The following is a 25,016-nucleotide window of genomic DNA, read 5'->3' as shown; positions in this document are numbered from 1 at the left end:
ATGAAGCAATATATTTTGCGACAAATGGGAATGCTCCTGATTTTGAAATGATTTCATTATCATTTGTACTCGCTTTTAACATTATTGGCTTATTTACTATATTATTATTAAATTTTATCGAATTTTCTTACGAAATATCAATTGTAGAGCTTTTCATTACTCTTCCACTAAGTATTTTCCTAAGATTTAGACGAAAAAAGGCAAATAGAATTTCATATCTTTATTTCATTCCTTATTTTATCATAATTCCGATTTCACTTTGCATAACGAACAATATTTACTTTTCAAGAGGAAACTATGTCATTTTAAATACCACAAATCAAATCCAAACAACACTTTCATTAGTTTCATCAATTGCTTATGGAGATAACCACAAATTACCATTTAAAACCAACTTTTATAAAGATACATTCTTCATTTCTTTAACATTTTTACCAATAAATGCAGCTCTCATGGTTCATAACGGTTATTCTATAGTATTTTCCTTTAAATTCTTAGCATTCATTCATGTTGTCGGAATATTTAGTGCTCTTACCTTCTTAGTTCGACTTTTTTCACAATATATCGTTGCAACAATAATTTCCATTTTTATTTTCATTTTTTCAATGAAAGAAAGCATAACAACACAAGTATTCATGAATATAGATCATCTATGTGCATATCCTCTTTCTATTTTTGCTTATTGCTTTGCAATTTCAGGATTTTGTCACAGATTTCGTCGAAAAGGCTTTTTCGTGCTTTCAGCTATCATTTCTTCACTTACTTTTACAGGATCAATTGATATTTTCTATGGAACAGTTATTTCTATTTATTTTATTTTTATTTTCACTTTTCCTTACCAAAATTTCTACAGTTGGCAAATTGTTGGACAAAAAATATACATATATACAGTTATTATGATACTATCTCTCTTCCCACAGATGACTTACCTTGATGTTGTTCAATCTCGGTCATTATTAGTTACATTTCACAATTCTGGGTATATCTGGTCATTCGCTAAAGAGTGTCTTATATTTTTCTTAGTGTTCAGCTTATTATCATGGATTTCTATGAAAAGAACAGCTTCAAAAGTAATTTATTGTTCAATTATATTTTCACTATTGAGTTCTCGACTAATAACTGTTCAGTATCCAGATAAAAATCTTATAGCAATTGCTTCTTTCTATTCTGGAGCTGTTGCTTGTGTTTCACAATTAATTGCAAATTTTTTCAAGTCAAAGCGGCCATACAAGGTTCTAATAGGTCTAACTATATTCGTAGCTATCATATCCCCAAGTTTTACATCAAATCCATTGATAATTCGAAACCAAAAATCAGAATTATTCACAGACAATATGAGATTTGCTGCAGAATGGGCAGTGAAGAATACTAATCCATCAGATATATTCTTTAGCGAAGATAGAAACTTTGATCCTTTCGTTATTTTGGCTGGAAGAAATACTCCTATTGGACAAACAAATCTATTAGAATATTCAGGTGGAAACGTACCACAGATGAAGAGAAATCTTAATTATCTATACAGATCAATAGCGAATCCGATGGTTCTGAAAAATTATAAAATTGATTACGTATCAATTGTTGCAAACTCAACAATGTTCTTTGGAAAACAAGTTAGCCAGTCAGAGTTGTTCACCCATGTGTTTACACATGGAAATATTTCACTTTATAAAGTTGTGAAAGAAAATCTTAATGTTTAGTTTTGTTTTTATTGATTTATGATTAAAATCTTATAGTTATAGAGATTTACGAATCCTTTTTGAATAGCCATTTCGGAATTTTTGAATTTTTCCTCGCCTCATAAAAATCTGCGCTTCATTAATTTTTATCATTAAATTTAAATTTTTATTATGAGTAAAAGGACTCGATAATATCACCAAACATATATTTTAGGGGAGGAAATTCATTCTTACGATTTTGAGGGGTTCTATCGTTACTCCCTACAATACTACTATTGCCATCTTGAATCTGATTTAAAACAAATCTCAAACCGTTCATATACTAAGCCAAAGCATTATCTTTTGACCATAAATTCCTGTCAAATTGATTTATTATTATTTTTTATTTTTCAAAAACTAAACATTGCCTTTGACAACTGACTATAACTTCTGTAAGCATATCACATACGTTATTGAATGATTTTATTTTGCAGTATATTTCTATACCCTCAATTTTTGACTTTTGCAACTTTTTCATGACCCCCTACCCAGGTATCTAAAATACCATTTATCGCCTGAAAAGCACCCTTAATTTATGCCAATTGACAAAATAAAGATATGTTTAGAATGCTGATATGATGGAGAATCATGCTGCATCATTATTGGCCAGCAATATATAATATTTAAGAAATCTACGAGATTATCTGATTTCATGAAACTCAATGTATACTAAGTTTCAGACTTTGAAATTTTAACATGTTGATATGGGTGCATAGGGTTTATGATTCCAGTCATTTATTTAAAAAATTACAAAAATGAATTAATATGATGTGAGTAACAATGGTAATAAACGCTTAATTACTAATATATTATTTCTTGGTAGGAATGAAATGTTTTGGTGACATTTATAGAAGTTAAGCTGAGAATCAAAAATGCAAAAATTATTTTAAATATTACAAGCATTATTTGATGTCATTGAGTTTAGAGTCGTGTAGATATATGAGTACAATATGTTATTGATGTATATATGCAATAATTGTGAAAATGAAATGTGAATCTCAAGATGAGTTGCATGTTACTGCGCTATAATTTGAATTCAATACGTACATAACATTACTAAATGTATTTTAAGATAATACAAAAAATTAAGCTTGCAAAAAGATATCGAAATGTAATTTTCATTAGATTCAAAGTTCTGAATAGATTTTGATTTTAACTATTGATGAGTTTGTCAAACCTCTATAATAATAGAATGTAGAACTAATTAAATATAATTAATAAAAAAATACAAATTTAAGTGATATTATAAGAGATATATGTGATGTTACCAATATGATATGATATTGGAGAACTGATAGAATTGTGATGTGAGACTAAATATGATTTTATTATGAATAGGAGAATAATATTAGAAGAATTTCTTGAATTTAATGTATCTGAATATGTAATTGGGCATATATTCTATATATATATTGGTAGGTTAACTAGAAATAAGAAGATGAAAGATTGTTAATGAATAATATGAGATTAAGCGAAAATATATTGTTCTAATAGATGAGTGTTGAGATCCAATATATATGAAGAGGGATATGTGAGAGGAAATATGTATATTTAATAAAATAAGCGATAAGAGAAAAAATAACAAAGATTTATATGAAATTTTGAGTATTGAAAAAGCTCGATTAGTGATTTTATGTCTGTTAAATGAATAGATATTCTAGGAGAAAGATAAATTGAATTAAAGAAGAATAAAAAAAGTTGATTAAGATTGATAAAAATATTGAATTGTATGACAATGGAAAGAAGGAATAAATTGGTGTTTGTATGACGGTATCATTTCGGGAGACATTGCCTCTGCATGTCTCCCAGAATGGAACAATGTTCCGCATTGATAACTTGAACGCGGAAGTTTGACCGACAAGAGTGCATTGTGCACTCTTGTCGGTCGCAGTGTCTCATTCTGGGAGACATTGCCTCTGCATGTCTCCCAGAATGGAACAATGTTCCGCATTGATAACTTGAACGCGGAAGTTTGACCGACAAGAGTGTATTGTGCACTCCTGTCGGTCGCAGTGTCTCATTCCGGGAGACACTACCACTGCATGTCTCCCAGAATGGAACAATGTTCCGCATTGATAACTTGAACGCGGAAGTTTGACCGACAAGAGTGCATTATGCACTCCTGTCGGTCGCAGTGTCTCATTCTGGGAGACATTGCCTCTGCATGTCTCCCAGAATGGAACAATGTTCCGCATTGATAACTTGAACGCGGAAGTTTGACCGACAAGAGTGCATTATGCACTCCTGTCGGTCACAATGTGTCATTCCGGGAGACACTGCCACTGCATGTCTCCCAGAATGGAACAATGTTCCGCATTGATAACTTGAACGCGGAAGTTTGACCGACAAGAGTGCATTGTGCACTCTTGTCGGTCGCAGTGTCTCATTCTGGGAGACATTGCCTCTGCATGTCTCCCAGAATGGAACAATGTTCCGCATTCATAACTTGAACGCGGAAGTTTGACCGACAAGAGTGCATTATGCACTCCTGTCGGTCACAATGTGTCATTCCGGGAGACATTGCCTCTGCATGTCTCCCAGAATGGAACAATGTTCCGCATTGATAACTTGAACGCGGAAGTTTGACCGACAAGAGTGCATTATGCACTCCTGTCGGTCACAATGTGTCATTCCGGGAGACACTGCCACTGCATGTCTCCCAGAATGGAACAATGTTCCGCATTGATAACTTGAACGCGGAAGTTTGACCGACAAGAGTGCATTGTGCACTCTTGTCGGTCGCAGTGTCTCATTCTGGGAGACATTGCCTCTGCATGTCTCCCAGAATGGAACAATGTTCCGCATTGATAACTTGAACGCGGAAGTTTGACCGACAAGAGTGCATTATCCAATCTTTTTTGTCATATACCTCAACCCACAAAGACAAAACCTTACATAAAATAGGTAAACTTTGGTTTTCACTTAATAATGTTTATTTTTAATTTTTGTTCTTTATATAACTTTTTCTTCTACTAAACTATTTTACAGACTCTACTGAGCTATCCTCACATATATACCTGTGACAATAACACATATATACTCCCTTCATATTCTGATCTCATGACATATTACAGCACAAACTATAATTATACAACATACCTCATAAAGTCTGATTTTACCCTATCTAAGCGTTCAAAACCTATTTTCCCCGCGTAATCTGATTCTTCTGGCTCTGCTGATTCGATTTCTGCTGTCAGATCGTGAAAATATGCATCACACAATGAGATAAACACAAAATACACAACTTAATATTTTCCTTAAAATTTCTCTTCAAGTTCATACTGAAACAACATCTTTTTTTGAAAATACAATTTTTTCAAAAAATGTATGAATTCAAAAGTGCATACTATATCTAGTCATTACCCAACATTAATTTTGTATTTTAGTTTTTAAGATATTCATTTTATTATACGTCTTATTCAGAAAATTAAATATATTTGTGAGGGAAAACGGAGGAAATAATAAATATGTCAAGATCGAGGAATTGACAATTTTAAGGAAAATATTAAGTTGTGTATTTTGTGTTTATCTCATTGTGTGATGCATATTTTCACGATCTGACAGCAGAAATCGAATCAGCAGAGCCAGAAGAATCAGATTACGCGGGGAAAATAGGTTTTGAACGCTTAGATAGGGTAAAATCAGACTTTATGAGGTATGTTGTATAATTATAGTTTGTGCTGTAATATGTCATGAGATCAGAATATGAAGGGAGTATATATGTGTTATTGTCACAGGTATATATGTGAGGATAGCTCAGTAGAGTCTGTAAAATAGTTTAGTAGAAGAAAAAGTTATATAAAGAACAAAAAATTAAAAATAAACATTATTAAGTGAAAACCAAAGTTTACCTATTTTATGTAAGGTTTTGTCTTTGTGGGTTGAGGTATATGACAAAAAAGATTGGATAATGCACTCTTGTCGGTCAAACTTCCGCGTTCAAGTTATCAATGCGGAACATTGTTCCATTCTGGGAGACATGCAGAGGCAATGTCTCCCAGAATGACACTGCGACCGACAGGAGTGCATACACTCTTGTCGGTCAAACTTCCGCGTTCAAGTTATCAATGCGGAACATTGTTCCATTCTGGGAGACATGCAGAGGCAATGTCTCCCAGAATGACACTGCGACCGACAGGAGTGCATATACACTCTTGTCGGTCAAACTTGCAATCAATTCTGATTGCAACAAATTGTCTCATTCTGGGAGACATGCAGAGGCAATGTCTCCCAAATGACACTGCGACCGACAGGAGTGCAATACACTCTTGTCGGTCAAACTTCCGCGTTCAAGTTATCAATGCGGAACATTGTTCCATTCTGGGAGACATGCAGAGGCAATGTCTCCCAGAATGACACTGCGACCGACAGGAGTGCATAACACTCTTGTCGGTCAAACTTCCGCGTTCAAGTTATCAATGCGGAACATTGTTCCATTCTGGGAGACATGCAGAGGCAATGTCTCCCAAATGACACATTGTGACCGACAGGAGTGCATAATGCACTCTTGTCGGTCAAACTTCCGCGTTCAAGTTATCAATGCGGAACATTGTTCCATTCTGGGAGACATGCAGAGGCAATGTCTCCCAGAATGAGACACTGCGACCGACAGGAGTGCACAATACACTCTTGTCGGTCAAACTTCCGCGTTCAAGTTATCAATGCGGAACATTGTTCCATTCTGGGAGACATGCAGAGGCAATGTCTCCCGGAATGACACATTGTGACCGACAGGAGTGCATATTACACTCTTGTCGGTCAAACTTCCGCGTTCAAGTTATCAATGCGGAACATTGTTCCATTCTGGGAGACATGCAGAGGCAATGTCTCCCTGAATGACACATTGTGACCGACAGGAGTGCATAATACACTCTTGTCGGTCAAACTTCCGCGTTCAAGTTATCAATGCGGAACATTGTTCCATTCTGGGAGACATGCAGAGGCAATGTCTCCCAGAATGAGACACTGCGACCGACAAGAGTGCACAATGCACTCTTGTCGGTCAAACTTCCGCGTTCAAGTTATCAATGCGGAACATTGTTCCATTCTGGGAGACATGCAGTGGCAGTGTCTCCCGGAATGACACATTGTGACCGACAGGAGTGCATAATGCACTCTTGTCGGTCAAACTTCCGCGTTCAAGTTATCAATGCGGAACATTGTTCCATTCTGGGAGACATGCAGAGGCAATGTCTCCCGAAATGACACATTGTGACCGACAGGAGTGCATAATGCACTCTTGTCGGTCAAACTTCCGCGTTCAAGTTATCAATGCGGAACATTGTTCCATTCTGGGAGACATGCAGAGGCAATGTCTCCCGGAATGACACATTGTGACCGACAGGAGTGCATAATGCACTCTTGTCGGTCAAACTTCCGCGTTCAAGTTATCAATGCGGAACATTGTTCCATTCTGGGAGACATGCAGAGGCAATGTCTCCCGGAATGACACATTGTGACCGACAGGAGTGCATAATGCACTCTTGTCGGTCAAACTTCCGCGTTCAAGTTATCAATGCGGAACATTGTTCCATTCTGGGAGACATGCAGAGGCAATGTCTCCCAGAATGAGACACTGCGACCGACAGGAGTGCACAATACACTCTTGTCGGTCAAACTTCCGCGTTCAAGTTATCAATGCGGAACAGTGTGCCAATCTGGGAGACATGCAGTGGCAGTGTCTCCCGGAATGACACATTGTGACCGACAGGAGTGCATATTACACTCTTGTCGGTCAAACTTTTGCAATCACATTCTGATTGCAACAAATTGTCTCATTCTGGGAGACATGCAGTGGCAGTGTCTCCCGGAATGACACATTGTGACCGACAGGAGTGCATATTACACTCTTGTCGGTCAAACTTTTGCAATCACATTCTGATTGCAACAAATTGTCTCATTCTGGGAGACATGCAGTGGCAATGTCTCCCGGAATGACACATTGTGACCGACAGGAGTGCATATTACACTCTTGTCGGTCAAATTTTTGCAATCACATTCTCATTATACAATCTCTTTATTTTCTTGCCTGTCCATACATATAATTAGTACATAAACAATATACCTTATTCACAAATCCCTTAAGCACAAATTTACCATATGATTTGTATTTATCTTTAAAAGTCTTAATATTTTCAATAATTATTGAATTCTACATCTATTTAGTTTATCAAAACACTCAATGTTATAAAATCATATTAGTTTATATCATTTATCATCAGTTTTCATTTTACGCATGTAGTTTTTAAATCTCTATCAATTTTGAAATGAACAATATATTCACAATTATATGCAGTGTCAATAGATATCTTGTTGCCTATGAAATTAACAATTTTTTCAAATTATATTGATATTCTTCAAATTGTGAATTTGTTACATTTAATTACAAATATTGTCTTCTCCCTTATTTTGCATTTGACTTACATTAATAACCAAGCTTAATTTTAACAATTGATACCCAATTCAAAATGTCTTTCCAAAATTAGCCGAATTTCAAAAATTGACATGATACCACATTCTACATCAATTGGAATTAAGAATATTCCAAATTAAATAAAAAATATCAATCTTTTCAAAATTTATAATATTATCTTTTTTTAAACTGTTATTATATCATTATCATTCATAGCCTGACTTATCAAAATGAATTTCAATTCATATTGTTCAAATAAAGCATTACTTTGAAAGTTTGAATCATTACTCCGACATATTTTCCTATATAGTAAAATCACAACCGAGATTGATATATGCATAACATTTCTAGCCATTTGCATGTAGATATGTGAAATTTTAACTCTAATTTTAAAATATTATAATTTTTTTTATATATCATGTCATTATGTATAAATCAATTCACCGGATCATATATATTAATATATCTGTAATTGAATAGACTAGGCCAATTACATTAGTTTGATATCTTGATAACTTTTTAGATTTAGATTTCAACCTCAGCAATATATACTACTATGTACCAGTAATATAATGTTATAATAATGAGTTTGGATCTTCATGTAGTGTGGTTTTACAAGCAAAATAAATTTCGTCTAATTGCACTATGAATGTCATTAGTAGACTACTAAAATCATATGGTAGATTCTCTAGTGCCTACATAAGTATATGGTATATGTCACAAAGAATGTCTCCAATCAGGGAGCTGTATTAATGAGCTTTTATAAAAATTTACGGGCGTGTCAGATTCCAATAACAAAAACTTTAGGGTATTTCAATAACAAATTAAAGCTCCAACAAATTCACCAGGAAATAGAAATTTTCAAACGCGTACATCATCCCTTTATATGCAGATTTTACGAGGCTCTCGAAAACAACGAGTTTTTCTTTATTGTTATGGAAAATTTATTTGACGGATCACTATTAAGCTATGCAAATAAGAATGGTCCTATGAAAGAAGAAGATGCCGCAGTAATTTTTAGCGAGCTAATCATTGCGCTCCGATATTTGCATGATGAATGCAACATCGCCCACAGAGATATCAAAGCAGAAAACATACTTTTGGATGAAAACCATAATATCAGACTTATAGACTTTGGAATAAGTCGCATCCACGACATAGAAACAGAATATATGAAAACGAATTGCGGGTCAATTCTATATGCAGCGCCAGAGATTATCAGCGAGAAAGGATATACTAAATCTGTTGACATTTGGAGCGCTGGTGTCTTACTTTACGCAATTGTTGTTGGTCATTTTCCTTTTGAAGAAAATAATTATAAGAATTTGACCCATAAGATCGTATATAGCAATGTAGAATACCCTCCATGCCTCTCAATATTGTTAACCGATTTATTACAGAAGATGCTCGTAAAAGATCCAACTCAAAGAATTACGATCAAAGAGATTCTCGATCACCCATGGCTTAAGAAATATGCCGTGAATATCGAAAATCTTCTCAAATCCACCAAATTTGACGAGAAGGAGATGGAATCTCAATATGAAAAATATCCAACTGTAGATAAGGATCTCCTTAGAAATATCGTGGAAAGAAGATTCTACACCAACGCTATCCACTCAATTCGCTTCAATCCACATGGATTTCAACCAAAATATCGTTCTCTCCCTCAAATTGTGTTCACTTATAGAAACCCAATCAGTCCAGTTATTCCTTACGCCAGTAAGATAAGAATTCCGTCAAATATCAAAAAGCGTGTTATTATTCAACCTCATATCACCCTTCCTAATGTCCAATAATTGTTATAAATATATATATGTGTGTATTATATTTACTTATTGATTTTTTTTAAGTTTATATCTCCAATTTTTTCTCATCAATTTCAATATGGAGTGTCTCTCTTAAAGAATTTCTAAGCCATCCTAGTGTACAAATAGTACAGTACAACAGAAGATCTTACAAAAGCCAAAACATTGATTTGCAGTGATATATATTTTATGTATCCTGTACAGAATTGTTTACACTTAATGAACTATTAATGCAGATCTAGGTTGTTTCAAAGATGATGTCCTTGAGCTCACATATGACAAATAAAAATAATGAATAAAAATTTGGTGGCTTCACAATCTCCAATCTCAAATTTACAACCAATTCTATTAGTAGCAATAAATTCCTTGCTTAATTATTGAAAATTTTCATAATTTTTTCAGAGATGCTCCGGACAGGACTTGTTATAATTCCCAATGATCAAGGAACTTATGAAAAGTCTCTTCATTTTGCTCAAGAGTATAATAAGATAGCAAATGGAATCTTTCGATCAAAAAACCAAGTTTCATGTTACACAATTACTGGAGAAAACATTTCCAACCCAGGAAGTAGTGTTTTCAGAATTCCTAAGAACAGTAAAATACCAAATATCACTGCATTTAATACAGAAGCGCTTTCAAAATTTTTATTAGATAGAAAAGGTTTTGCAACATTTTATTGTGCTCGCGTTATCTTAATATTTCCAGATTTATTCCACTTACCTCCTATTACAAATGAAATTCCTGAAAAACAAATAATTGAACTTGCAAATTCCTTAGTATCACGCAAAGATGACTTTGATAGCTTATATATAGATGTTATTGCTCTTAAATCCGGTACAAATTTCCATAAAGAAATAGGAAATATTACAATTCACGTAATTGACGGAGATTTAAACGATGTAAAAGATATTGCATGCTTCCATATGGGAATATCACAAGTTACACTCGGAAAAATATCAATATTATTCAAACAACCACAAAAAGTTGAAGATATTGTAGAATTTGAATCTCCAAATCCATTTCAATACTTTTCTCGGACAGAAGTCAATCCTTTGGTCTTAGAATCATATAATTGCATCTTTTACTACACGGACGAGAAGCCGCTTAATGTAGAAAAAGAATTAGAAAATCAAGTCATCATAATTGACCAAAAATACATGATTACACTAAGTTCAACGACAGGACTACGCTTTTCAAGGATCGGAGCACTTCCAAACATCGACAGAACCTTTTATTTCAAAGCTCCACCAGAACATCCGATTCTTCTTTCCAGTTTGCCATCATCCATCATTATTTCACAGAACCAGCCAGGATTTAGAGTGACCAGGACGATAAATGCTCCAGTTACTTCACTTTTGGAAATAGAATCTGATGAAATAGGAAATCTTATAATCCAACTCATTCATAGCCTTCCAAAGATATCGAGTATGGCCAACATGATACTTAGTCCCGTTTTCTCGCCAAATCCTGAGAATAAATCCGTTCAAACTTCTTTGAATTTAATTGATAATCTAGTTGATATGGCAAGGAAGAGAGATCTTTCAATTTTTCCAAGTGATGAGATGAAACAAAGGGTAAATGAGCTTTATAAATTGATATTTAAGGGACTTTTCATGTTTACATCCAAATTTAAGGATTGTACAGCACAACATGAAGCAATTAGCTCTAAAGTGTCCGATTCTATGAAGAAACTTAACTATGAGAAATAGATTCCCTTGAAATTTCCTGAAATTTAAATTTTCATAGACAGAACTTGATTTTTACCTCTTATACTTTACTTATACTTTAATTGTTGTTAATATAAATAACTTTCTTTTAGAGAATTACATGAAAACATAAGAAATAAAGATTTTCATTTCAATATCTTTTTTAAAAGAATAAATAGCCACAATTAGAGGCTTACATTTATCTTAGACAATTATAATTCTTTTAAGTTATTATACAATTTTGAGAAAAAGAAAATTTCAATTTTATAATAAAACAATTTATTGATATGACATTGAGACTTCTGTGCCTTGGTGGATTTCATAATCATCTAATGTGACATTATCGGCGAGAACTTTATTTGCATGATGGAGTCTGATTTTCTCTGGTCTTGTGCCAATTTTGAAAGCAATAAGCTTTTTAAGATCACCAATAGTATCTGTTGGCATGCATTTTATTCTCTCTCTATGGCTAAGATGGTCGTTGACCCAAATCTCAATCATTTATTTTGACTGAAATGACTTCATTTCCAGATATATCATGTATAATTTTTTGTATCAATTTTATTTATTATGATATTGGCTCTTGATGAACTGTTTTTGTATCAAACATTACAAATACGTCTTATTTCGAACATACATTAATTATAAATATGAAGCACCATCAATTTTTGTTAATATTCTAGCAACCATTTGATCTCCGAAAACGATATTTTTTCAGTCAAAAGTGACAATTATTTTTAAATTTTTAATGACAACGTTAAATTTTTTGATATCCGAAGATCGCGGAAATTTTGATGACAATTATTATACTGATTATGACCAAGGAAAGCTCAAGCGAAGTGATAAACCACGCGAAGAGAAAAATAAAAAAGAAAAAAAGCAACAAGTTGTACATTCACAATCATTAAACTTTAGACCGTATGTACCTTCACAAAGTCAAACAGATTTACCTAGAAAGAAGCCTCAGCCACATCTAGAGCAAATTAAAAGTCAACCTAATCCAGAAACTGCTCCAGCTAAACAAGATTCTAATCCTAGATCAGATAAAACATATAAAAGAGATAACTATAGTAGGAATGATTCAAGAAAAGAACAACCAACACCAAGAACTTCAAATCGTCCAAATAGAAATCAATATTACGGCGATCCAAGAATGCCTAAGAGCAAAAGTAACATGTCCTTACAACTCGGAACGAAATCTCAATCTAAACCACCAAGGAGAAATAAATTCGAAGAATACAGAGCGGAGCCAAATGATTCTCCTATTAGTCCTGTATTCTCACCTCAAAAGAAATCAGATAATTTTACTTTACCTGATTTCCAAAATGAATAATTTTTTTTTACAGAAAAGTTTATCGAATTACGTTTCTATAGGTAGAAATCAGCATTGGATTGAGTTTTATATATAAATTACTTGAATTATTTTTAGAAATAGATGTTTAAATGGAAATAAACAAAAATTTTATTAAATATGTATTTTTCAGCTCACAAGAAGTTCATATTTCTATACTATGATCGCATCTTTTCTCAAAATTTTTATAAAGATTTCTCTTTCTCACTTTTTTGAACTTTCATTATTAGGATATAGCCTGACATTCAATGCTTTTCCATTTCTATAAAATTATATTCATTTTATTCCATTTTCAATGTTGTATTTTATCCTTTTGTTAGAGCAACTATCAGATGTAATGACAGCAACAAACGAAACTATCGACGAATTCTTTAAGAATGCTTCAGTCCTCAACATGCCACCACCAAATCCAATAGATATCGATTTAAGATATTCAAAAATCTTATTAATAAGCGATTTCCATATGGGAAAGAAAGAAACCATAGAGAATGATCTAGAAATACTTTTCAAAGGTCTTCACCTTGTTTTAGCGCAAGAAAAACCTGACGTAATTTTTGTTCTCGGAGATATGGTCGATGGCACATGTGTAAATCCATATATTGCGTACTTCAAAACAGTAGCAAGACTTCAGAACCTATTAAAACCAATGTATTTCCTTGGCGGAAATCATGACAGAACTTTTATCCCTCCACTCATAGCAAATGTTAATTTTACAAAGTTCATTCACTTAATTACTGATCCTTACATGATATTACCTACAAATCCACGCATTTTTCTCGCTCATGACGTTTTATTAAATATTCGTATTCGAGGATCAGTTGTTTACAACTATGCATCGAAGTTAAGAAAGTTCGTTAATGTTATGCGCTCAGACGAATACTTCTGTATCGGACACGCTCATACACAGTTGATTACGGATCAGAACAAAACATTTAGCATAGGTCAGTTCGCTCCTAAATACGGCAGATACGAGTACGCTACGATTCAAACAAAGAATTTTCAGCCATTTATTACTCTGAAAAGACTCGAACCGAAGAATGACGAACTTTAATACGAAATAATATCTTTACATACTAATGAAACACAAATTTTTCTTTACACGCTCCGATCCTCCATAATTGGTTCGGCCAATTTAGATTTTGTCCAAACAACCAAGGATCTATCGAACAAAAACATTAGTAATTATAATGTGATGCTAAAATCAATTTAAAGATCACTGAAATGACGAAAATTTTCGGGCGGTTTTTTGAAAATTCGAAATTTTTTTTTCTAGAAAAAAAATGTCTCAACAAGAATATGAACAATACACTCCGACAACGAAAATTGAGTCTTATGAGACCGAGTACAAGACAATTGTTCAGCAGTATAGAAAATTTGTCCAAAATCCTGAAATTAATCAATCAGAATGGGAAAAATTTCTAAAATCTGCTCAACTTCCAAGGCCAGACTTAGCGGTTCACGGACCATTACTCGGATCCGAACACGATTATCCATACTATTGGCTTGAAAACGACGGAATTATTACTATTTACATTTCTATTCCAGAAGATGAGCCCGTTGAAGTTACTTCTAAGCTCATCAAATCCAAAGCCATTTCAGGCAACTTCTGGGATGAAGTAGATATCATTAATTTCGATAGAAATCGTATTATGACTACAATAAAAATTCAAACGCATACTCATTTCCCAACCATCATTCGTGGGGGTGATAGTATTGATTCTCTTTCATCGTATTTCCTCGGAATGCTTGCGATTTCTCTTAACAACATCGAATATGGAATCAAATGGCTGACAAAAGCTGCTTTAGACGGCTGCACTACAGCTCCCCACTTCTTAGGAAGGTTCCTGATAACGCAGAAGAGGACAAATGAAGCTATTTATTGGTTAGCGAATGCAGTTTTATTAAATATAGACCAAATATGTATGATTTCGTTAGCAACACTTCTTATAGATGAAGGACTTCCTTTCCCGCACTACGAATTAGCCGAAAACGTCTTATGTGACGCAGCATCTCACGGAGACAACGACGCAATCGGCAATTTGGCCAAGCTCTACCTCGTTGGTGGTGGCCCAATCAAAGTTGATGAGGTAAAAGGCATGAAACTCATGGAAAGTTTGGCATCTAGTATGGGAATGGATACAAACACGATTAAAGTGGTCAGAAACACAAGTGAAAAGATCGAACAAATACAGAAATCAGAAAACCAAGAATCTCCTTGGGTAGATATCGCAATCTCTGTCGGAATCGTTGGCGCAGTGATCGGAGCTGCTTACTTTGGTTTTAAGAAGTTCATCAAACGCGCTTAATCTCTACAACTTTATGTAAATAAAAAAAAATTTATTATATTTTTTAGTAATCATCACCAATTTTTGAAAAAATTTTAATCACACAGTCAAGCACCAACTATATTGTTTAAAAATGATAAATTTGAACTTATTTTAATAATTTTTAAAATTTCGATAAGTATATCATGATTTAATGAGAAATATGCCAGAATTTGAACTTTCAATTAACATCTTCACTAGAAAATAATTCATTACAGAGAATTAAAAGGGCTTGGATCACAAACTAAAAGAGTTACTTTCTACTGTGTACAATTTTTCTTTTTGTATGTATCTGAAAGTATTGTGCCTTACTTTGAGATCATTTAACACACACTTTCAAAAAATTATCTTTTAATTTCAAAGATTTGAGCACCAAATTTTCAAAATATGCATATCTCATGAATTATTCCTGTTATAACTCGAAAAAATTAATAAATTTATTCATTGGCGCTGCACGCCGCTATAAAAGAATTAAAACGTTTTCATTATATGAATAAACCATCAAAAATTCCATCAACTAATGACATAACAGAGCAAACACGAGAAGAGTTTAATCATCCAGATGATGACATAGAACCTATACAAGTAAATTCTGAAAAAGAAGCAGAAACTGAGTTAGATCAACTAATTCAAAAAATAGACGAACGACAAGAATGGGATACACAAGTAGAATTCATTAATAGAGGTATGGGACTTGTTAAAGGTGGTGCTTTAGAATATACATCCTTTAAAAAAGGACTTCCATCAATATATCATGGGCTAATATCTGCAGCAACTAACTTACGAAGTGCATTACTAAAGCGAGCATGCCTTTTTATTGCTCAACTTGCAAAAGAAACAGGATCTTCGTTTGATCTTCTTGGAGATTACATCGGACCTCTCTCTTCTCTATTTGGACATGGTACACAGATCATTGCTGATAGTACTAAGTTTGCTGTATTGTCGATTGTTACTAATTCTCCATCAAAAAAAGTTTTATTATCAATTTTTGATTTGTGTAACTCTAAAGGAGCAACGCAGAGAGCTGTTGCATCCGAGTCAATCTCTATAATCTGCTCCATATGGCCTTCTGAGCTTTTAGAGTCTTCTTTTGATAAATTTGAGCAAATTATTATAAAATATTTAGCGGATGCATCATCAGAAACGAGAATCTTTGCAAGAAATGCAGTCAGAAACCTCGGCCAAACAAATCCATCGAGATACCAATCGATTTTATCGAAAATCGACGAAAGAACCAAAAAAGCCATCGAATCAGCAGAACCAACGCCAAGAACAGAGACTCGTGTATACAAGAAAGTACAAAGACCAGCACCACGTGAGATAAATACAGAGAAAGAACCAGATCAAAAAGATCAAATCAACAAAAACAAAGAATTACTAAGAGAACAGCAAAAACAGAAGCTGCAGGAGTTCGCAAAGCAAAAGAAACACAACATGGAAGAGAAAGAATCAAGAATTCCAACGAAAAATCGTTCAGAAACTCCAAGAAAAATAATTAAACAGCCATCTTCAACGAAATCATCAATTCCTGTGTTACATCATAAGGTAGAGACACGACCAAACCGTTCTTCATCGGTTAAATCAAACCATCAGAACAAGAGACTTGGAAAATTGCCAACTCCGCCAGATTCTCACAGATCTACAATATCCGAAACGAGAACAGACGAAGAGAAGCATAGACAATCGAATGTTATCAAGAGAACTTACTCATTTGATGGAGATGAGAAGAAATTCCTGAATAAAATAAAAATCGAAATTAAATCAGGTCATATTGAAGATTTACGAGATGATATTGCTTCAATCGGTACTACAGTATTGCAAAGCTGCCTGAATAAGAACTCAGAAATACAGAAAATCGCATTTAATATTTTATCAGATTTATTAGATGCTTTTGCAACATATTTTTCCAATGTTTTGCCGAAAATAATTACTCTCCTGTTGAGAACAACCCAGAATGCGAACAACAGAGAGCTCCAAAAGACTGCAAGAAATTTATTAGGTCATATCCCCGAAATCTTCCCTCCTTCGGACGTAATAAATGGTATAATGGAACAGCAGAGCCTATCCCCGGAGTTATTACTACTGGCCAATTCTTTGGCAAAAAATGCTTCATTATCAGACAACAATTTAATTCAAAGACTGCTCCATATTGTGCTTGAAACAAGTCACTCATCCGAAGTAAGTTCAAGGCACTCGGCCGGAGAGATCCTAAGAAGCATTTTTAATGGAAATAGACCCGCATTTGACAATTTTGTGAAGAATTTGCCTCCGTCTGAGAAAGATTCATTTACCAACTTCATCAAATCGTACGTACCAGGTGCAATACCTAAGGAAACTGCTTCTACGACCTCAAATCAAAATGAAGCTGCAGATTTTCCAAAATATTCTGAGAAAAACCATGATAAATGGCTTTCTGAAGTTGAGAAATTCTGTACCAAGCATGAAAATATTGGAGATTACAATGATTTTTATGGAATTGTGTTTCAATCTCTCAATGAGTCGCTTATTCAGCATAAAGACCCAAATACAACGCTTGTTATGATCGCAAAGATTATAAAGAAGCATGGAACTCTTGGATTTCAAGTAATTTTGGAAGAATTACTTAAAATCCCTGATTCAAAGCCAAAAGATAACGTTCTTGCAGCTATTTTTAACTCTAAGAATGGTCTGAAGGATCTTGTGTCTAGTTTATCATCGATTGTCTTTGAATCCCCAAATTCTGATTCTGCAGAGAGGTCAATTTCGATGATGACTCGTCTTATTGTTAGCAACACTCTGGAGAATGTTCAGATTGTTGCTCCAACAATAGGAAAGACGGCAACAGTCGGAATTAACTCAGAATCGAGTTCTGTCAGAAAATCTTCTGTTTTGTGTTTTGTAGAGATAAAATGCAAGTCTCAGGAACTCGGAGACAACTACATCAACCAGCTCTTGCCACAGCAGCAAAAACTTGTCTCGATTTACTACCAAAAGAGAAATTAACTCCCTTTTTACTTTTTTATATATTTTTTTATTTGTTTGTTTATTTTAAAATTTATGTGTTTGTATCCCATAAAACTTCAATTAGTTTTTTAATAAATACAAACAAATATGCTTCAATGCTACTCATTTCGAATATTGAGCTTTGTTGAATGTTTAAGTCTTAGATGAATTCAATTGAGTTTATGTTACAAATTCAAAAAGAAACTGCAAATGAAAAATGTAAATCTTGCAGGAAATTTTCGCTTTTTTAAACTCAAATGTGACAATTTGTGAATAATATCTTGTAGAAATAAATCAATATTTACATTGGATCTAATGAAACTATGTTTCAAGCAGCCAAATTCGACCAGAATTTTCATATAGAACAATTATTTTCATCATACTCAAAGAAAGTATTCTTGGGAATATTATAATTAGCACCATGATAAAATTTAAAGTGGAGGTTATTACATACATTCATTGCTATTGATGCAAAAAGTATAAATATACAACCAATCATTTTAATAATTAAATAACAAATAAAAATATCTAATATTACTGAGAGAACATGACTGATGAGTCCTTTATAACTCTCGCGTGGATTCCGAATAGTCTATTATCAGGGTAGTCCTTAGAAACAAAAATAAGTGGAACATCTCCGTCAATCTGTTGAACAGTGTCCATTACATTTATTCCACCATAATAAACAAACTTTAAATTAGGACAAGGAACGAAAATTGTGTCTGAAACTGATTCAAGTTTCTTTGGAAGTGATAAATACTGCAATCTACTCAAATCCTTCATGAAAAGGAAGCTTTGTATCTCAGCGATATCCAAGTATTCCATGTCCAGTTTAACAACAGTTCCAAGGTGATTAAAAACATCTCCTTCGACAGAGACAAAATCTTTGTTTTTAGGCATTATTAATTCAGTCAAATTCGTGTGTCCGAAACAAGTTCCGCCAATGTATTTAACAGCGTCAGGAAGTAAAAGAGTCTTCAATGATTTGCACTTGTAAAATGAATGATGTCCAATCTCATATAAAACAGTATCTGTAAAGTTCAGAATTTCGATCTTTTGGCAATCGAAAAATGAATGAGGACCAATAGTTTTCAATGTCCTTGGAAATGTCAAATTTGTCAAAACCGTCGATGTAAACGATGATGGAGAAATAAACTCCAAAACAGGCGGAAGTTTTACATCAATCAATTCCGAACAATTGGCAAATATTTGGCTTGGCAAAACCGTTATCGATGTTCTTGACAAATCACAGTTTTTCAGCTTTGAATTCATGAAACACTTTGGTCCGACGGTTTGTATCGTTCGACCACCTTCGAATGAAGTGATTTTTGTGTCCATGAAAACAGACAAACCAACGGTTCTCACTAAACTTGGTAAAATAATTTCTGACAAAATCTGACACCTGGCAAAAGTGAAGTCATGTATTTTTCTAACAGGGCAACGACTGAAATCTGCAGAGATCAAATTCTTACAGCAGAAGAAACTTATTTTTCCAAGCGATGAAATGTTTGCATCAAATTTGATTTTTCTTAAATCTGACATGTAAAATGCAGCATCACCGATAAAAGTGACAGATTTTGGTATTTTTATTTCTTTGAGTTTTGAAGTTTTGTAGAATGTCTGTTTTTCTATTCCCGTGATTTTTGTCTTTGAAAAATCAACACTCAACAGTTCATCGCAATACGCGAAAGCACCAAGTCCAATGTAATCAGTAGTATGTGGTAAAACAATTGTCCTCAATGAGGTGTTCGAAAAAGCAACTTCTTCGATCATCTAAATTATTTCCGAAATTTACGGACGATAGAAGTTTACAACTCGAAAAAGCGACTGAACCGATGTATTTGACGATTGTGTGCGAGAGATCGATTTCTTCGAGGTTGTAGCACTGAAGGAAGCAGCAGCGAGGTATTTCTGAGAGTTTTGGAGGAAAATTAATTTTCGCAATTCCGGATTGAGAAAAAGCGAAGTTTTGAATGATGGAAACTGTAAGAGGGAACAAGCACTTCGCAAGTTTGGAGCATTTGTTGAAACAGAAGCCAGGAATAATGGAAATAACTGTTGGACTTAAATCTATTGATTCTAATTCTTTGCATTCGTAGAAACAGTGGTTTCCAAGCTCAGATAATGTGGTTGAGAAGGTCAATGATTGAATTGGAGTGCATGCAAAAACGTATTGTTCAATTTTCTGTAAAAGAGGGGAAGAAATGAATGTTTTGAGTGTGGAACCTATGAAAGCGAATTGACAAATAAGATTTACAGACGTTTGGCTGAGATCAATTGTGTCAATCACTGAGGATTCGAAAGATCTTGTTCCGATTGTAACAAGGTCTTTGGGAAAAACAAAATTAACGAGCGTAGTCATGGAAAATGAACATTCTGATATTGTCTGAATAGTTTGAGGAAGCAATAGTTTCTTAATTCTGGAATATGCAAAACAAAAACTTGGAATTTCGGTAATATTTGTTGCAGAAAGGTCTAGTTCTGTAATATTTGACTTGAAGAATGCTCTGGGCCCGATTTTATTAACAGATTTTGGAATTAAGACTTTTTCAAATGCCAAATTACTTAAAGCAGACTCAGAAATTTCTGTAATGTTATATTTATGACCTTCTATTTCGACTTCAGGCCTTAAGTATAATTCTGGATCGTGATTATATTGTGAAATTCCGAGAGTATTATTTGTTCCAAGAGAAACTGTATTCTCTGATGTTACCATAAGAAATATAAGATCTGCTTCATTCTCATAGGAAATTACAGATCCTATTTTCGCTGAATAAGTAAAGCAGAATAAGAAAAGAAACAATTTTTTTTTTAAGATTTATAATGATATCTTTCTAAATTGAACATACTTTTCAAAAATATAGCATTTAATAAGCCAACATTAGCCATATCGCATGCCGAGATTAGAATATTCATTAATATCAGAAAAGCAACTCAGGATTTACATAGTGAAAATACCAGTAAATTAGTGTTTGCGATCCATTCATTCTTATCTATCAATTTCATGCCATATGAATAAAATAATTGCGAAAGTGCTCTTATAGGCGCAAAATAACTTGATATCAGATTAAAGTTATGAGTTCAGCATCATGCAAACTTTTAGTTTAGTTCTGATCGGCCTCCTAATTTTTTGAGAAGATATTCAAATTAATTTTCAATTTTTGCATAAAATAATTGGTTTATTTAACTTAGATGATAATTGTTTTAATTTCCCTCTCAATTTTTCAGAAGTATACTCGGATAAATAAAAATGTATTGTTTCTTATTTTTTGCGTCGGTATTTTCAAAAGTGTGCGATGATGGAGATAATCTTGTCATTGAAGAAGGTGTTACTGATATTAAAGATTCGGAATATCAGGGTTATATAAACTTTCAAAGCATTCAGTTCCCAGAAAGTCTTATTTCTATCGGAAAACTAGCATTTGCAAATTGTGAAAGTCTTATACAACTGAATTTTCCAACAAACTTACAACAAATAGGCGAAAAATGTTTTTTTAATTGTTCAAATCTTAAAACAATTTCATTCCCTATTTCATTGAAAGTTATAGGTAATTATTCTTTTTTCAACTGCACTAATATTATGACACTTTCATTTCCTGCAAACTTAGAACGTATTGATGATTCTTCATTCGAAAATTGCACTAAACTCACATCAGTAATTTTCAACTCTTCTTATACAATAATTGGCAAATCAGCATTCCGCTATTGTTTAAATCTAGAAGATGTTGTTTTACCAAAATTCATTGAAATTATCAAAGAAAAAACATTCGAAATGTGTAAAAATCTCCAATATCTCAGAAATTCACGATATATACTAATTGTTGAAGACAGAGCTTTTTCATACTGTGAAAAGTTGATATATTTTAACTTCAGAACAATATATGAAATAGGAGCATATTCATTTCAATGTAGTGGTATTACAGAAATAAAATTTGGATCTCGATTGGAATCGCTTGGAGAATATTGTTTTATGTATTGCTTTGATATTATTAAAGTTGAGTTTGATTTTTATGATATTAGTCCTAGATTATCAACCGGAATATTTGCTGGATGCGAAAATTTATATACACTTGATATACGAATTAAAATTGCAGTTATTCCAGAAGAATTCGCTATGTCATGTAAAAAATTAGTATATATTCAATTACCTGAAAAATTAGTTGAAATATCAAATTATGCATTTGCAGGTTGTCAGTCCCTAGAAAATGTTTATTTTGGCTCTCCAAATTTAATAAAAATTGGAATATATTCTTTTGGTTCATGCCCTAATTTAAAGGAAATCGATCTCACAAATACACAATTAAAAGAAATCGATGATTTTTGCTTCCATGATTGCAGATTTCTAAGCAAAATTATTTTACCAAATACATTAAAATATATTGGATATGGATCATTTAAAGATTGTTGTAGTTTAAGTCATATTAATTTTCCTGAATCTCTCCAAGTAATAAATCATTCTGCATTTTATAATTGCAATAAGTTATCTAGAATTGATTTACCAAAGTCATTAGAAATTCTCGGAAACAATTCATTTAATAGTTGTATGCAAGTGAAAGAAATAATTCTTCATGAGAATCTACATACAATTGGTTCAATGGCATTTGGAAGTTTATTTTCTTTGCAAAAAATCACAATTTGTATGAATTGTAATGCGACAATGGCTCAAGATGTGTTTGACAAACTTTATCATTTGCAAGAATTAGTTTTTTGTTCAAATAATTATGAAATACTGAAATATGTAGGCGATTCTAATATTTACAATGTTACGTTTGACTCAGACTTAGTAACTGAATTACCTTCTCTATATTCATGTCAACATTTGAGAAACTTGACAATACATGATCATAATAGATCTATTTCAATTCCAAGTCAATTCGTTCGAAGTCAAGATCTCCATATCCATATATATTCGAACATTGCATCTATTGAAAAAGATTCATTTACAAACGCGAAAATCAAAGAATTTATTTACTGCGGAAATACGACAGTTGATGGCGATTCCCTTAAAAACTTATTGTCATTCGATTCAGTTCAGTGTTCTCTTATTTACCCTAAAAACAAATTTGGTGGTAAAAAGATCACACGTAAATCAGGTATTTGCCCAGTTTATAAAAAAGGCCTTAGTCTTACTATTAAGATAATCATCGGAACAACGGTCGGAATCGTTGTTATCTCAATTGTTGTTATATTAACTTGCTTCTATAAGATCCGAAAAGATCAGAAAACTATAAAATCCAAAATGATGCTACAGAAACTTGTTCTGGATGAGTTTGGTTAAGTTTTTATTTAAGAAGCCCTTACAAGATTGTTTTATTTCATCAGTTCTGAATTCGGAATTTCCTTTAATACGAATGGATTTGCTCAAGATTTATTCGAATAAGAACAATCAAAATTATCACCTTTTATTGATGCTCATTAATATGAAAAAAGCTTTTTATTCCATTGATAGAGTTGTTTTATTAAATGTTATGTTTATAGTAAAAAATCAATAAATAATGCCTGAAAAATCGAAAACACTTACTTCTAAAGAATTCTTAGGTTCGTGATATATAGAATCTTCTTGAATGATTCTAAATGATTTGAATTTATTGTTTGTTTTAAGTGGATAGCGTCGCATTTCAAATTTTCCTGGGACAAATGGTTTCCTGCATACTGCATGGAGTAATTCTATTCTTCCATTAACTGTAGTTCCTTCCAGTCTCCATGTTTCAAGAGTGTCAGATGAAATAAAATATTCTGTTGGACAAATGGAATTCTTTGACTTTATCACCCATTTCAGGGTTGACCAATCTCTAGTTTCGTTTTCAATCTTACATAATGTTTTATCATAGTAATTGTTTATCGAATTAAGTCCAGTTACTTTTTGATTAGGATGTGCTGTATACATGACATTCCCGCTCATAGAATAGTTTTGGCGATATTCTCTACCTCTATTTTTATTAAATATACTTTTGGCCCTGATTATCCCATCACGAAATGTCTTTGCAACAATTTGATAGTTATTAATATTAATCCGATCGAATAAACTATTGATGATTTGAATGTCGCAAAACTCAATTTGGAGGCATTCAAATAAAGGATAGAAATATTTTTTCTTCTTAATTAATGAAAAAATAAAAGTTGCCAATGAATCTTCTGTTTCAATTTTGAGTTTTTCATTACCGATTATTCTCTGAAGAATATCAAATCCAAACTTTTCTGCTTTTGAAAGTAGTTGTTTCAAATCAATTTGATAAAAATTTTGCGAAACACAATCAATACACTCTTTGATTTTTTCTTCACATGAAACTTCTAAATAGTAATCAAGTAAATCCAAGGAATTAGAAGCATCAAGTTTAAACTTATCAATGTATTGTGTTTTATAAACAGTAATAAGCTCATCAATGCCAAGGAGAGATCCAATATGAAATGTTACATATTAAGTTCTGTCAAAATGTAAGCTATTGAATTTTTTTGAGAGGGAAATAATCATCGAGAAAGTAAAAAGTGATGCTTTAGGAAATATTATTAGAAATATGATAATAAATATATTTGGAAAAAATATGTTTTTTCAAAAATTGAAATGTTCATAGAATATTTTGAAATATGTAGGGAATTGAATTCGGTAATATATAATAAACAGGATTTTTAAATTTCAAGGAAAAATAGCTTTTGTGAATACATTTGAGAACTCTTCTCAAAGATCATGATTCAAATATATTAAGGAGCCAAAATATTAGAG

At 33.0% G+C, this 25,016-nt stretch overlaps 11 protein-coding genes across 11 annotated transcripts, besides 2 other annotated features; 8 read left to right on the top strand and 3 right to left on the bottom strand.

The window, feature by feature from the left end:
- Positions 1 to 193: 193 nt before the first annotated feature.
- Positions 194 to 1,761, top strand: TVAGG3_0318870 (uncharacterized protein; the record flags this gene model as incomplete). Its single annotated transcript, XM_001581203.1, has 1 exon — positions 897 to 1,697. The coding sequence occupies one exon, from the start codon at positions 897 to 899 to the stop codon at positions 1,695 to 1,697; it is 801 nt and encodes a 266-aa protein (XP_001581253.1).
- A 7,027-nt stretch (positions 1,762 to 8,788) lies between these two features.
- TVAGG3_0318860 (protein serine/threonine kinase protein) lies at positions 8,789 to 9,938 on the top strand (the record flags this gene model as incomplete). The annotated part of the gene is made up of 1 exon (XM_001581202.1): positions 9,063 to 9,923. One exon carries the CDS (start codon positions 9,063 to 9,065, stop codon positions 9,921 to 9,923), a length of 861 nt encoding a protein of 286 aa, XP_001581252.1.
- Positions 9,939 to 10,264: 326 nt separating this feature from the next.
- TVAGG3_0318850 (uncharacterized protein) lies at positions 10,265 to 11,758 on the top strand (the record flags this gene model as incomplete). Its single annotated transcript, XM_001581201.1, has 1 exon — positions 10,337 to 11,641. One exon carries the CDS (start codon positions 10,337 to 10,339, stop codon positions 11,639 to 11,641), a length of 1,305 nt encoding a protein of 434 aa, XP_001581251.1.
- A 73-nt stretch (positions 11,759 to 11,831) lies between these two features.
- Positions 11,832 to 12,271, bottom strand: TVAGG3_0318840 (tag family; the record flags this gene model as incomplete). The annotated part of the gene is made up of 1 exon (XM_001581200.1): positions 11,918 to 12,139. The coding sequence occupies one exon, from the start codon at positions 12,137 to 12,139 to the stop codon at positions 11,918 to 11,920; it is 222 nt and encodes a 73-aa protein (XP_001581250.1).
- Positions 12,272 to 12,386: 115 nt separating this feature from the next.
- Positions 12,387 to 13,099, top strand: TVAGG3_0318830 (uncharacterized protein; the record flags this gene model as incomplete). The annotated part of the gene is made up of 1 exon (XM_001581199.2): positions 12,387 to 12,971. The coding sequence occupies one exon, from the start codon at positions 12,387 to 12,389 to the stop codon at positions 12,969 to 12,971; it is 585 nt and encodes a 194-aa protein (XP_001581249.1).
- A 227-nt stretch (positions 13,100 to 13,326) lies between these two features.
- Positions 13,327 to 14,040, top strand: TVAGG3_0318820 (transmembrane protein with metallophosphoesterase domain family; the record flags this gene model as incomplete). The annotated part of the gene is made up of 1 exon (XM_001581198.1): positions 13,327 to 14,040. The coding sequence occupies one exon, from the start codon at positions 13,327 to 13,329 to the stop codon at positions 14,038 to 14,040; it is 714 nt and encodes a 237-aa protein (XP_001581248.1).
- A 229-nt stretch (positions 14,041 to 14,269) lies between these two features.
- TVAGG3_0318810 (tetratricopeptide repeat domain domain-containing protein) lies at positions 14,270 to 15,323 on the top strand (the record flags this gene model as incomplete). The annotated part of the gene is made up of 1 exon (XM_001581197.2): positions 14,270 to 15,295. One exon carries the CDS (start codon positions 14,270 to 14,272, stop codon positions 15,293 to 15,295), a length of 1,026 nt encoding a protein of 341 aa, XP_001581247.1.
- A 282-nt stretch (positions 15,324 to 15,605) lies between these two features.
- Positions 15,606 to 18,296, top strand: TVAGG3_0318800 (microtubule binding CLASP family; the record flags this gene model as incomplete). Its single annotated transcript, XM_001581196.1, has 1 exon — positions 15,803 to 18,295. One exon carries the CDS (start codon positions 15,803 to 15,805, stop codon positions 18,293 to 18,295), a length of 2,493 nt encoding a protein of 830 aa, XP_001581246.1.
- Positions 18,297 to 18,829: 533 nt separating this feature from the next.
- Positions 18,830 to 19,837, bottom strand: TVAGG3_0318790 (uncharacterized protein; the record flags this gene model as incomplete). The annotated part of the gene is made up of 1 exon (XM_001581195.1): positions 18,830 to 19,837. One exon carries the CDS (start codon positions 19,835 to 19,837, stop codon positions 18,830 to 18,832), a length of 1,008 nt encoding a protein of 335 aa, XP_001581245.1.
- A 166-nt stretch (positions 19,838 to 20,003) lies between these two features.
- On the bottom strand, positions 20,004 to 21,011 carry TVAGG3_0318780 (uncharacterized protein; the record flags this gene model as incomplete). The annotated part of the gene is made up of 1 exon (XM_001581194.1): positions 20,004 to 21,011. One exon carries the CDS (start codon positions 21,009 to 21,011, stop codon positions 20,004 to 20,006), a length of 1,008 nt encoding a protein of 335 aa, XP_001581244.1.
- Positions 21,012 to 21,530: 519 nt separating this feature from the next.
- On the top strand, positions 21,531 to 24,381 carry TVAGG3_0318770 (leucine-rich repeats (6 copies)-containing protein; the record flags this gene model as incomplete). The annotated part of the gene is made up of 1 exon (XM_001581193.2): positions 21,546 to 23,573. One exon carries the CDS (start codon positions 21,546 to 21,548, stop codon positions 23,571 to 23,573), a length of 2,028 nt encoding a protein of 675 aa, XP_001581243.1.
- Positions 24,382 to 24,704: 323 nt separating this feature from the next.
- Positions 24,705 to 24,745: a mobile genetic element.
- Positions 24,705 to 24,745: a terminal%2Cinverted (terminal inverted repeat of ISTv3 transposon ID:TVAGG3_0318760).
- Positions 24,746 to 25,016: the final 271 nt, after the last annotated feature.

Source organism: Trichomonas vaginalis, chromosome V, assembly GCF_026262505.1.
Source record: "Trichomonas vaginalis G3 chromosome V, whole genome shotgun sequence".
NCBI lineage: Eukaryota > Parabasalia > Trichomonadida > Trichomonadidae > Trichomonas > Trichomonas vaginalis.
The sequence above is the reverse complement of the archived record's forward strand: the minus strand, read 5'-3'. Positions and strand labels throughout refer to the sequence as shown.